The sequence below is a fragment of the Sceloporus occidentalis genome, unplaced genomic scaffold, assembly GCF_023333645.1.
Source record: "Sceloporus occidentalis isolate IW3139 unplaced genomic scaffold, rSceOcc1.0.p SCAF_4, whole genome shotgun sequence".
Classification (NCBI taxonomy): Eukaryota; Metazoa; Chordata; class Lepidosauria; order Squamata; family Phrynosomatidae; genus Sceloporus; species Sceloporus occidentalis.
Genome location: NW_028316984.1, coordinates 108,527,569 through 108,540,172, shown reverse-complemented (window position 1 = coordinate 108,540,172; position 12,604 = coordinate 108,527,569). Strand labels below are relative to the sequence as shown.

General features: G+C 41.6%; 1 protein-coding gene across 3 annotated transcripts in view; it reads right to left on the bottom strand.

Moving 5' to 3' along the window:
• OVCH2 (ovochymase 2) overlaps positions 1-11,478 on the bottom strand; it is a 31,463-nt gene extending 19,985 nt beyond the window's left edge. For all 3 annotated transcript variants that reach the window (XM_089521241.1, XM_089521242.1, XM_089521244.1), the window contains exons 1-7: positions 11,330-11,478; positions 8,668-8,777; positions 7,228-7,337; positions 4,286-4,377; positions 3,275-3,447; positions 1,998-2,093; positions 618-769 (exon numbers count right to left, since the gene is read on the bottom strand). In XM_089521241.1, coding sequence (XP_089377367.1) covers positions 618-769; positions 1,998-2,093; positions 3,275-3,447; positions 4,286-4,377; positions 7,228-7,337; positions 8,668-8,755 — 711 coding nt within the window. In that variant the 5' untranslated portion in view covers positions 8,756-8,777; positions 11,330-11,478. The remainder of the gene's footprint in view (positions 1-617; positions 770-1,997; positions 2,094-3,274; positions 3,448-4,285; positions 4,378-7,227; positions 7,338-8,667; positions 8,778-11,329) is intronic.
• Positions 11,479-12,604: the final 1,126 nt, after the last annotated feature.

Sequence of the window (12,604 nt, the reverse complement as noted above, 5' to 3'; positions counted from 1 at the left end):
CAGCTAGGGAAGGCCCCCAATTCCTCAACTCCTATGGTCTACCCACAGCTTGGAATTCATTTTGACACAAAATGGGGAAATGAGTTTGTTGTTATTAGTGCTGGGAAATACAGATTTTTATTTGTTGTGTTATTAATTTGTTTGGGATATTATATAGTTAATAAATTATAAAATATATTTATTATTAATTTTAATTAATTAAATTAGTTAATTAAATCATTTTCATTGGGATGTTTAAAGAAACCATGAAAATGGTATGTTATACTGCCACCATTGCCCCCAGTGGTACAGTTTGTTATTGGTTCTTTCAAAAATGTTTTAATGTTTTTAAGTTGGCTTCTCTCCACAAACCTTAGCAACATGAGGATCACTTCAAAAAAGGAAGTTAAAGCCTCTGTCCTACCCAGTGATTCCAGTTGACATTGCTGTTTTCTTGCCAATCTCAGCTACAACAAAATTTCTTGGACATTCTGTTAAACTCTCAACCTCAACCTCATCATGATTACAATTGCTGTGGTGGCTTCCCTATATATGACATGTACTTAAAAGGCACAAAGGTAATCCTGGAGCAAAATAACAAGAATTATCCCATTGATAGAGCTATTTGTTTTACAAACCTGGCAAGCATCTTTCCCTCCATCTGGAAACCCAGCACACATTATGGTGTCACCTTGAATAGGTTTCTTCAAGGTTGATAACACTCTCGAACATTCATTCTGGTCTAAGATGGGCAGCTCTACTTCATGCAGTACTTCAGGAAGCATTCCATCTGAGAAGCAAAACACAGCAGAAAAAGCTGCTTCATCCCAGGTTGGAATCCGTCCCTCTCACCCAGGATTTCTACTCTGGCTGGCAACAGCTCTTCCAAGTTTCAGGGATGAGATATTTCCCATCCTCTCTTGCTGTACAGCTCCTTTTTAAGTGGAATTATCAGGCACTGAAAGTAGGACCCTTTTGTCTGTCAAACATATGCTCTGCTGCTAAGATATTCTTCTTCCTATGAACCAGTCAAATCAAACAGTTAATTGGGGGACAGGGAAGGGTGGGACAGCCAACAATGTTTTAATCACCAATTTAATGGGCTCAGCACAGAAAGTACAACTACAGACCCTATCCAAAGCAGAACAAAAATGAATGATGGAATATCCATGTGTGACACATCACAGAATAGCCTAGGAAAAACAGCATTATGTACTCCTTTTTTTAAAATACACTGCATAATACAGAAGCTCCTGAATCTCACCTTCCAGCTGTATCTAATATTTGTGAATGAAGAAGAACCAGGCTGCAAATCTTGGACTGCCTGATGGAAGAGGCCCCTCCCTCCTCAACTGTCATCTCGGCCTCAGAGGGAGCCATCAGGCAGACCAGCAACATCTTGGACTGCCTGAAGGACGGGACTTCTCCCTCCTTTAACTGTATTTTGTATTGTATTACGATTTTACTGTACACCGCTATGATCATCGCGGAATAGCGGTCTATAAATAAAACATATTATTATATTATTATTAAATATTTGTGGGTTGAAAGTGAGAGAATTCTTACTGGGAGAATTCCCTGCCCCCCTGAACATTCATTTTCACACACACACTGGGCTGCAATTACTTCAAAACCATTTACTACTTCTGATTCATTATTACCTGTTTTCCTGGGGCCTTTATCACTAGACAGTTATAGCACTTTGACTCATTCTAATTGCCATGAAATCTGGGGATTTGTAATTTCATGAGGTAGTTAGAATTCTCAGCCAGAATGTTTTAGTGCCTCCTCAGACTAACAAATTCCAGACTCTGCAGGATGAAAGTGGAATCAAAGTGCTATAACTAATGTAAAAGGACTTCTAGTCTCAAAGCAATCTGTCAGCTATGAAAAAAATTATGTCACACAAATACTGATTTATTATATAGCACGCCAACACACACACACACACACACACACACACACACACACTTTGCTTTTGTAAGATAATGCTTTCAAAGTTAATACCAAAGACTTACTTTCTCTTAAACGGCCCCAGCCACAAGTGACACATATAAATCCTGGATCAAATTTTTCATTTGGATCTGGAAGGCATACTGGCCAAACTGCTGAACCTACCAGCAAGACAGATCAAAATCCTTGTGGCATATTAGAGTAAACAACGCTAATTCAGTTTATCACCCAATAGCCCTTTCAGTATGGCTTGCAGTAGCATTCATCCATTTAGGAATCAGTTTCTACAAAAATTAAAGAACCAATTCCCAAAATTCCAATACTTCCAGGGTGAGTACATCTGCAATGCAAAGCAATGTAAGGCATTTTCTCCTTCTGTGTCAAATATCACCATCAGTTTGTATTAGTGAACGCTTCGTTCCCATAAGTGATTTGTTGAAAAAGCTGGTTCTGCATGATGATCAAGATAGGTTGGGACAACCAGAGGAGAAACCTTGGGTTCTGACTAACCCCGCAGAAGGGGAAGGTGCTTTCTACTACTCCATCACCATCACTAGCAGAAAACATGTTCCCATGCTACTGAGTGGTGGTCAGAACCCAGGGTTTTTCTTTTTATGCTTTCCAGGAGAAAAGTTATGTGACCTGACTTGAATAAAGTTATGACCTGAATAAAGCTATATAAAAGTCCTAAATAATAATAATAATAATAATAATAATTATTATTATTATTATTATTATTTCTTACCAACCTTTCCCCAAGGCTTGAGATGGGGTGCAACATAGATTAAAATACACAAACCATTTAAGCACATTTAAGTTAAAACACAAAAACACAGGACACATTAAAATCATACAACATAAAATTTAAAATATACTAATTTAAAATTCATGGTTTAAAATTGACTATGTAGGCCTGTTGGAAGATATAGATCTTAAATTCAAATAAAATGTATAGCTGTCAAATCTATCTCAGCAGGTCATTCCACAGTCTATGGGTGGCCAATGAAAAAGTCCTCAGGGTGACAGTTGCCAGTCTAGTTCTGACCAGCTGAAGTAAATGTCCCCCAAAGCACCTGACTGTATGGTGTGGATTTTATGAGAGGAGGTGATGGTAAGTAACCTGGACCCAAACTACATAGGGCTTTAAAGGCAATAGCCAAGACTTTTTAAAAGATATCAGTCAAATATTTCCAAAATCCATAAGCAACTACTATAATATTATTTGATTATAAATCATTTCCCTTTGACTGTCAGTAATAAATAATGTTTAGAATACTGTAGATATATAAAGAGAGAGAGATATGATTCTAACCATTATTCTCATACTAGATTACAATATTACCATATTTAAAGTGGCCATTCATTTTTAGAAGGGCAATGTCATAATCCATTGGTTTCTTCCTGGTAAATTTTGGGTGTTTGATTATCTGTTTAACTTGTAAGGTCTGCTCTTCCACATCTTTCAGATTCAGATCATGTTCCCCAGCAGTGACAGACAGTGAACTGAGCAGATATCTAATGGAAAAATCAGAACAAGAAAAAAATAATAATATGTTTTTTTGAAAACAAAACAAAACAAAAATTACATGGGTAATATATTAGGTTTAAATACCATGAAGGCACCGGATACTGTCTGGTCTTCAAAGCTAAGCAGGCTTGGGTCTGATTAGTACTTGGAAGGGAGACCACTAGAGAATACTAAATGCTGTAGGCTATATTTCAGATGAAGGCAATAGCAAGCCACTTCTGAGTGTTCCTTGCCTAAGAAAACACTATAAAATTCATAGGGTCTCCATAGGTCAACAGGCAACTTGAAGGTACATGCACATGTGCACATACACACACTAAATGTCTAGGTATAAATCCAATTGCTTTCCTGAACTACAGTAAAACATTAAATCAAGAGAACTTAATTTAGTGTTGTCTTTTTGATCTGATGAACCTACTCATGACTTGCACATGGATGCAGACCATAGTGTGTGTGTGTGTGTGTGTGTACCCACACACATACAGGACCGGCTCATCCTTATAGACGAATTAGGCAGCCAGGGCAGCAAGATTTAGGGGCGGCTTTGTGGCTTTTTTTGTACAATTTTTTGCATAGATCAAGAGGTGAAAATAATTATGAGGGTTGACAGGGCGTGCCAAAATATTTTTTGCCTAGGGTAGCCAAATACCTACAGCTGGCCCTGTGTGTGTGTGTGTGTGTGTGTGTGTGTGTGTATCATTGTTTTGCATATTGCATATCAAGAGCAGTGCATATTTTAAAATATCTATATAAAAAAAAAACCACCAATAAATGCAAAATAAACAACATGAAATGACGGCCTCCCAGTGAATTTCTCCTCTGTACCTGCTTACAACACAGTGAGCTGCCGTGATTACCCACTGAGTGGAAACAAGAGTTCCTCCACAGAAATGATGGTTATTCCTTTTCAAGGAGACCTGGATCATGCAGAACACATGTCACGTTAGGAAAGGCATGATTTTACACATCTACAAAAGAAAGGCAGAGAGCAGGATCTATATTCTCAAATTATATGTCCATCATCTGGCAAACATCGACATTCACATGTATATTCCCTAGGTCTGCAGTAAATAGCAGAGATGAATGCTATCAGTCAATATTCACCAGTACAGCTCTAAATTTTCAAGCATTCCCAACATTTATTTGGTATTGTCAACATTCACTTGCCCCCCCCCCCAAAAAAAGGTAAACAAAAATGTTTTAAAAACAAACAAACAGCTGCCTAGCCATTTACTTGGATAGGGAAAGGATTAATAAAGACTTTAGAACCAACACAATTTGGGTTGAAAGTATCTGAAAGACTATCTTCTCTCATACAAATTTGCCTGGGCTTTAATATCTTTGAGGGAAGCTCTTCTCTGGGCCTTATAACCATCAGAAGGACATTTGGTGGGAACACAAAAGAGGGTCTTCTTGGTGGCAGCTCCCAGATTGTGGAACTACCTTGTAAGAGAGACTAGGCTGTTCCCCACTGTATTGTTCTTCCAGTAGCAGAAAAAGATGCTCCTATTACGGAATGTTTTTTGCAACTGACACACTGCTGAGGAAAGGGCTTTTAATGGAGGGTCCTCCAGGGTTTTGTTTTGTTTTCATTTTTAAAAAACACCAGGCAAGCTAGACCACAGAAAACCACTGGGAGACCTTGTGAAGACACACTCTCACAGGCGGTTTACAGACCGCCCTTTTGGGGCGGCCTGTTCCCACCCCTTTCCCCACCAGATCGGGGCCTCAGCTGCCACAGCGGCAGCCTCTGAGGCCCCGATCTGCCACTTTCCAGGCTGCGGGGAAGCGGCAAAAGGCTGCTTCCCCGCATCATAGAAAGGGGTGTCCTTGGGGCTTCATGCCCCAAGGACACCCGACGGCGGCGGGGACAAAGAGAAAGGGGCCGCTTGGCCCCTTTCTCCTTTGTGTCACTGGTGCAACCGTGTAAAGGCTGCGCCCAATGACGCAAAGCTTTGCGGTGCCGGCATGTCACTTCCGCGCCGCTCCATTTGGAGGCGGCGCGGTTGTGACGTCCCAATGGTGACACCATGTAGAATGGGTGCCGCCATTTTGTACGTACTAGGAACGTACTAGGGTTAGGGCATCTGGAAGGGACACCCTTTCCTAACCCTAGTACGTACCTAGTATGTACTTTTTGCGCGTCTGGAATGCGCCACAGTCTCAGAAGAAGGCAATGGCAAACTTCATCCAAACAAATCTTGCCAAGAACCCCCTGTGATAAGTTTGCCTTAGGGTTGCCATAAATCAGACATGACTTGAAGGCACACACCACCAACAAACAGCCGTATGGGAGAGACAGTCTCAATTGCACTCCTGCTGTTTAGCTGTTCAACTTAGTATTAAAGCAAAAAAACAAAACAAAAAAAAAAAAACCCATTCCAGAACACCAAATTTCAAATGCAAATTTCCAGTTAGAATGGTTGAGAAACGTTTTAATTATTTCACACTTCACATGTGGCAAGAAAAGTAAATACATTTCCCAATCTTCTCCAGGAAGTCGGAAAATTATAACAGCAATTTACATCCCTACATAAGAGTGTTTGGGGAGTGGATAGCACAGAGGCAAACAGCTTTAACATAAAAAGAGTAGCCCCACTGTTCCGGCTCCACCAACCATCTGGGTAGAAAAGAAAGGTTAGACCACAAAGTTGTTGCTAGTAGCAATGCCAGGCACTGGTTGGGAAAGACATCTTCCCCTCTGGTCACCTGGCCTTGATTCTTATCACAGGCAACACCTTCCTCAAACTATCCTTTTGCAGATCCTTCTGCCTGACTTGGACTGAGTTTGGAGCATCCAGATGGGAATAGAGAGACTAGAAAGTCTCAGATTTTGTTCCTGTTCTTTCTAGTTTTATTTTGGAAATCCATACATTTTTTTCTTTATCCCAGAATATTTGCTGTCAGCTCCTGGTACACAGAAAGACTTTTTATACCAGCTCCTCACAGGTCAATTAATTTTAATCTTTGAACAGATCAGACTAGAGCTCTCCTTGGAAGCCAAGATGATCAAGTTCAGGCTATCATACTTTGGCCACATAATGAGAAGGCATGAATCACTAGAAAAAAACAACAATACTAGGAAAGGTAGAGTGTAGAAGAAGGAGGGGGGTTATGAGCATGGGCTTGCAGGACATAAACAGAGCAGTGGAACATAGGGAAACCTGGAGATGTGTCATCCACAGGGTCACCATGAGTTGGAATCGAGGACAGCTAACAACAACAACAATAACAAATCAGAAGGAACAGGAACAAAATCTGAGACTTTTCAATCAGTCTGGATGAGCCCTCCAGAAGCTTTTGGCTTCTGGACTGTTTAGATTGAGGCTAGCTATGTACCTCGCCAAGTTATTTATGGGACTTTCTTTCCTCAAACCTCCGAGGACCAGCAAAGTGTAAGAGTGGTGCATGTGTGTGTGCATTTAGATGGATGCAATTTTTACCTTTCTTTGCATTACTTATTTATGTGAGAATTAGATTTGATTTTCCAGGTATTCACTATCCTCACTTTATAATAATGACTCTTTTTCCCTTGCAGATAATATACTTATTCAGAAAAGTCTTTTCACAAGTCAGAGACAATGGTGGTTGTTTTCACTGTCAGTATGTGCTTCACTGCTCTTGCAAACAGCAACATATTGTACTGCAAAAGAACCCATGAAACCAAGCCCAAGACATTCAGTACCCTCGTTTTTCCTCTCCTCTGTGATAGATCTTAGAATTGAAGGTGGCTTGGATTACAACTATCAGGGGGAGGGCTAGCTCACCTGCCATGGGTGTGTACCTTGGCGCACCTGGGTCCCACCAACAATCCGTGAGAGGTAACCATAAAAAGACCATGGATCTGTGGCATAGGTTTTCTGCCCACATTTTGAACCTGAAGGCATAAAGAACAGAAAGAGATGGGGGGGGGGGATCCAACACAACAAGAACGATATCATAAAGATTCAAAACACTTCTGATTTTCTTAAAGTAGCTGAATTATTGGTCAATATTCAAATATTTGACTAAACAGCCAAAATAGACATGTAATAATCAAGTGTCTAAACATTTCTTTTCAAATTAATTCCTCATTCTACAGTTTGGCTTCTTCATAAAATAGCTTGAGACATTTGTACCTGTTATAAATAAAATAGTGCCGATGTACATTCCAGTCTACATTCAACTGGCTTCATTTGTATTTCAGATAGAGCAACTTTATAAATGTTATGCTTTATTGTCACAGCATACAGTCCAAGATGATTGGACAATTGTGTATGTGCTTCCCCCACAAAATTGTGATGTATTTTTTTTGCTCCAGTGGAGGCCTCCAAGAACAGAAGGGGAGAGATGAGATTTCCCGCAATCTCCCCTTTCTCCTGCTGCCACTATGCCACCTTCTACATTTTCTAAATGAGCCTTCAACTCTCTGGAGCATATTTGAGGTGCAGAAAGACATCATGGGAATTAAATGAAATCTGCTTTCCATTCACAGAAGTCTCTGCTGTGAGTGGAGGAACATGGCTGGATACAACACAAGCAAAATAATACATATATGAATAAATGTGTGTGTGTGTGTGTGTGTGTGTGTGTGTGTGTGTGTGTGTGTGTATTTATTGACTTCATGCAAATTTCCACAAATAGCATATATCCAAAATGCTAATGAATGCATGCTAGTAATGAATGCATGCTAATCTAAAAAAACAACAACCCAAATTTACCAGATTAAAGATATTTTTAAGAGACATTAAGTTCTTTGTATTTTTATCTACAAGAGATCCACTTTAGTCAGAAGAAAAAGATGAAGACGATAATGATGATGGTGGTGGTGGTGATTTAGTTCATCCAAACAGCAACTATGCAGGCAATGCCATGAACGCGATTGTCCACATTGGTTGTAACAAGTATGGAAGAGCAGTAGATCCTCTCTCTAGAGAAGAAGTGACTACACTTCCATCAGATCTCAGTGCTGGCACTCAATAAATAATTCAGAAAGCCAGGCTGTTGCATATGCAGTACAATCTGGGCTAAGGAAGGAAATAAGTCTAGTCCCATGCTCAGGTTATGTGAGGTTACCTTTATTCTGAGCAGCTGCTCTTGATGGAATAAAGATGGCAACTGAGATAAATTTGCCAGAGATGTGAAGATAATCTATTTGACCTAATATGAGCATCTGTATTTTTGCCTTTAAAACATGATTAGAGCTGAATATGAAATCATACCCATACCTTGTACAGACCCTGGTGTAGAGCTTCCTTCTTGGAGGTAAGTTGTCCCAAGCACAAGTAAAAGCAGGCTGCCTGAAGCCACTGGCATGTTCAAGCTGTAAATGACCAAGCTACATGCAAGAAGAGAACTTTATAGTAGCAAAGAAGAAACTATAAAGCAGTGGGAGAGCAGTGAATGACTAATTAAAAGTCCAGGTTATTGATTAAACCAGCTGTAAAGCTTTTTAACCAGGTACTGCTATAGCCTTCCACATTTAGCCAAGCATTCTTTTAAGTTCTCAAGTGACTGAGGTGCTTTACTGAAACCCATTCCTCTCTCAGGAGGCCAGCCTATACATTGAACAGAACAATGCACACCCCCTGGCTAGTCACCAGATGAGTCCTATGCCAATATAACTGATGATTAACAATGCCTCCAGTTTAATTATAGTTGTTTCCAAGGTTATCACATGTGAACTTAAAAAAATACAAGAAATGCTGCTCTCCTATATTTGACAGCAAGTTCACATCAACACTATAGTCCAGCCTTTCCCAAATAGTGGGGCGGGCCCCCCCGGGGGGGCGCAAGGCTCCGTAAAGGGGCGCGCGAGGCTCTGTTATGCAGAGGTGTACTTAAACGATTTTATAGACAAATGATACTATTTACAGTCGCGCGGGGGGCGCGAAATGTTTTCTTCTTCCTAGGGGGGGCATGACAGAAAATAATTGAGAAGCACTGCTATAGTCTTAACTAATTTACTGGGCACTGAATTTCAGTTAATTGAAGAATGCTTTTTTAATGCATGTTAGGATCATCTCTCAGCCAAATGTAATTGCTAAACATGCAATTGGTAGTTGTATTATGATAATGCGGGAATATTGCTATTCAGAGTCCAGCTTTGTGTATGATACATTCAGCATACAAATTAAACTGTAGAGTGATAAAATGTACCCTTGACTGACCCTCCCCCTATGCCAACTGGAAATCACTCTACTTCTCCATATTCTGTCCTGACGATAGCCTCTTTAGTACAAGTTATGCATTCGGATAAGGAAATGTTGTGGTACACCCATATCTTTAAGACCAGTCCATAGTTTTCATGATCTACACAATCAAATGAAAAATATTCTGTTGTAGAAGTGAACAACTGAAATCCATGGCCTTCTAACCTGCAGTGCTGGACTCGATGATGTAACATGATTCTCTCCCAGATAATCTGAATGGCTGTTAAGATTTATCCATGATTGTGCAACTTTCATAAATACCAATTAATTAGTCCCTGTGATATTACTGGTGGCCTCAGATACACAAATTAGCTTGCGTCAAAACACTGAAGTCATCCTTACTATAAAAAAATGAGAGGTCTGTAACTCACCACGTACTCTTAAACCAATGAGCTGTAATGCTGCAAATAATATTTGAAAAACTTACTATGGCGGGTTATAGACCGCCTATTTGGGGCGGGCTGCACCCGCCCCTTTCCCCGCTGTATCGGGGCCTCAGCGGCCAGAGCGGCAGCCGCTGAAGCCCCGATCCGCCGCTTTCCGGGCTGCGGGGAAGCGGCAAAAGGCCCCTTCCCCGCAGCCTGGAAAGGGGTGTCCTTGGGGCTTCAAGCCCCAAGGACACCCCGCGGCGGCGGAGAGAAGGAGAAAGGGCCGTTTGGCCCCTTTCTCCTTTGGTCCGCTGGGCGCAGCCGTCTGAAGGCTGCGCCCAGCAGACCAAACCAGGAAGGAGCTCCGAAACGGAGCTCCTTCTGGGGTCGTGGAAAGGGCGCCCTAGGCGCCCTGCCATGACCCCAATACGTCACAACCACGCCGCCTCGTTTGGAGGTGGCGTGGTCGTCACGTATCGATGGCGGCGGCCGTGTGGAACGGCCACCACCATTTTGTGTGCGCGGAGCTTGCACTAGGGTTAGGGGGGTGCGGAAGCACCGCCCCATCTTAACCCTAGTACGCGCTCTGCACGTACTTTTTAGCCCGTCTGTAATGGGCCTATGTGCTTTTGCAATTCCCAACAATCCTAACCAGCACAGCCAATGATGATGAATGCTGGGAGTTGCAGTTCAGCAATAGCTAGAGCTTTGCCTAATTCTTACCCCTGCCTTTGGCCAAAGCATGTTGTAATGTTGGACTTATGAAAATCCTGGGCTAGTCAGTTAATGTCCCTCAATGGATGCTAGTTATTAGACAATTGTTTCTTGATACAGGACCACTCTGGAATGTTCTAAATGGGGGGAGGGAGATGACCAGAGGACGCAGGGCCCATATTCCCATTCCCCCCTCCCCAAAGCTAGGATCCAAGACTATGAGTGGAAAGAAACACTAGACAATGCAATTTTTGAGTGACAATTAAGGAAACAAAGAATAAGCTGATGTTGCTTTTGAGCTTCCTAATCTGTGTGTGCAATTGGAGGGGATGGGTGCCTTCTGAAGTAGAGGCAGTGGAATTTGCTACAGATTAACAGATGTTTGCTTGCCTCCCCCTATGTCCCAAGTTGTGCATTTGTCAATAAGATGAATTCAGATATTTCAAAGAGCGTGGTTTCCTTTCAAAGGAAACCAAAATGGGGAAGACACTGCACTGCTGGACTCCACAGTATATAGTATGACTCCAGTGAAGCAAAAAGCAACAGCAACAGAAGCAGCTCATTTTAAATGTAAAACACAGAAAGAGAACACTTACTGTGCCACTGTGTTGTGCCTCTTGGCAAGGAAGAAAAACAGAGCAGCTCAGAGCAATGTGATCTATGTAGTCTTTCCTTCAGTTAAAGTAGTGGGACAAGGAGTGGACAGAACATTTTTCGCCCCACAGCCTTTATGCCTCTTTCCTCTGCTTCCCATTCTTCTGATCCTTCTCACTGCAAGGAGGATAAGGTGGAAACAAAAGCTCCTGGCAGAAAGACTGATAAGCACAACAAGCAAATCTGCCTCCTGCATTGTTTGTTGGCACATGCGACTTCTCTTTCCTAATTTTAGCAAAAGATAAATGGGGGAAGAAACTATAAATCCAGAAACCATTTTGAAACATTATTTCTGCAAGTGGTCTATACAATATATTGCAAGAGCCTAAAATAATTTCAACGAGAAATCTAGATTTGGAATTAACTAAATGGCTCAAACCTTTTGTGTTTCAATCAAATGCCTAGAAAGTTGGCTGTGTCTAATAGCCTGGTCTTTTTCTGACTGTTGCATGTTAGGTGAAAACAGTATATATGTATGTCTACACACAAACATTATACAAAGACTGCCAATTCAGTGTGATGTTTCCACATCTGTCCCAGCTCACACTTCCAGTTTCTAGTCAGTAGTGTTTGAGATCTTGTCCAGTTATCATTTACAAATCTGGCTAATTCTCCCCTCAGGTCTACAAAAGTCACTCTGTCCTTTCCATGTCACCAGCTTCCTGACTGGTTAGGAGGGAATCAGTCCCATTTACACCTAGCAGCCATTTGATACAGCATGGGACCAGCTCATGGTACATCACCCCCTCCAATCTTACCCTTGTGTGGACAGAAAAGAATACAGTATCCTCCTTGTAAATGGGGGTCATTGCTGGGTGCTTTCCCAATACCAAATATCCTTAGAATTATGGAAACCAGACAAAAAATGGCTGGAAGACCTGGAAGTAAAAACTGGCAATAGCCTTCCAGTCACTTGTGGGACTGATTTTTGATCTGGGAGGTACAGCCCACTGGGGGAGGTAAAAACTGACCCACCACTTGTATCACAGTTGCCCAACCCTGAAGTGAGGTGTGAGGAGACAGAGCTGCTTGCTGCCCTTGAACGCCATGGAAAATACTGTCATGCCACAGAAGTTGAAGGTAGATTCAGCTGCCAGCCGAACATACATGGAGAGGGAAAGCAGCATTATGCCATTATGCCTCCCAAACCTTGCTGCATTTTCAGTCTCAAAATCTCCACACTGAAAGCTGGCTCACCACCTCTTCACAAATGAGTA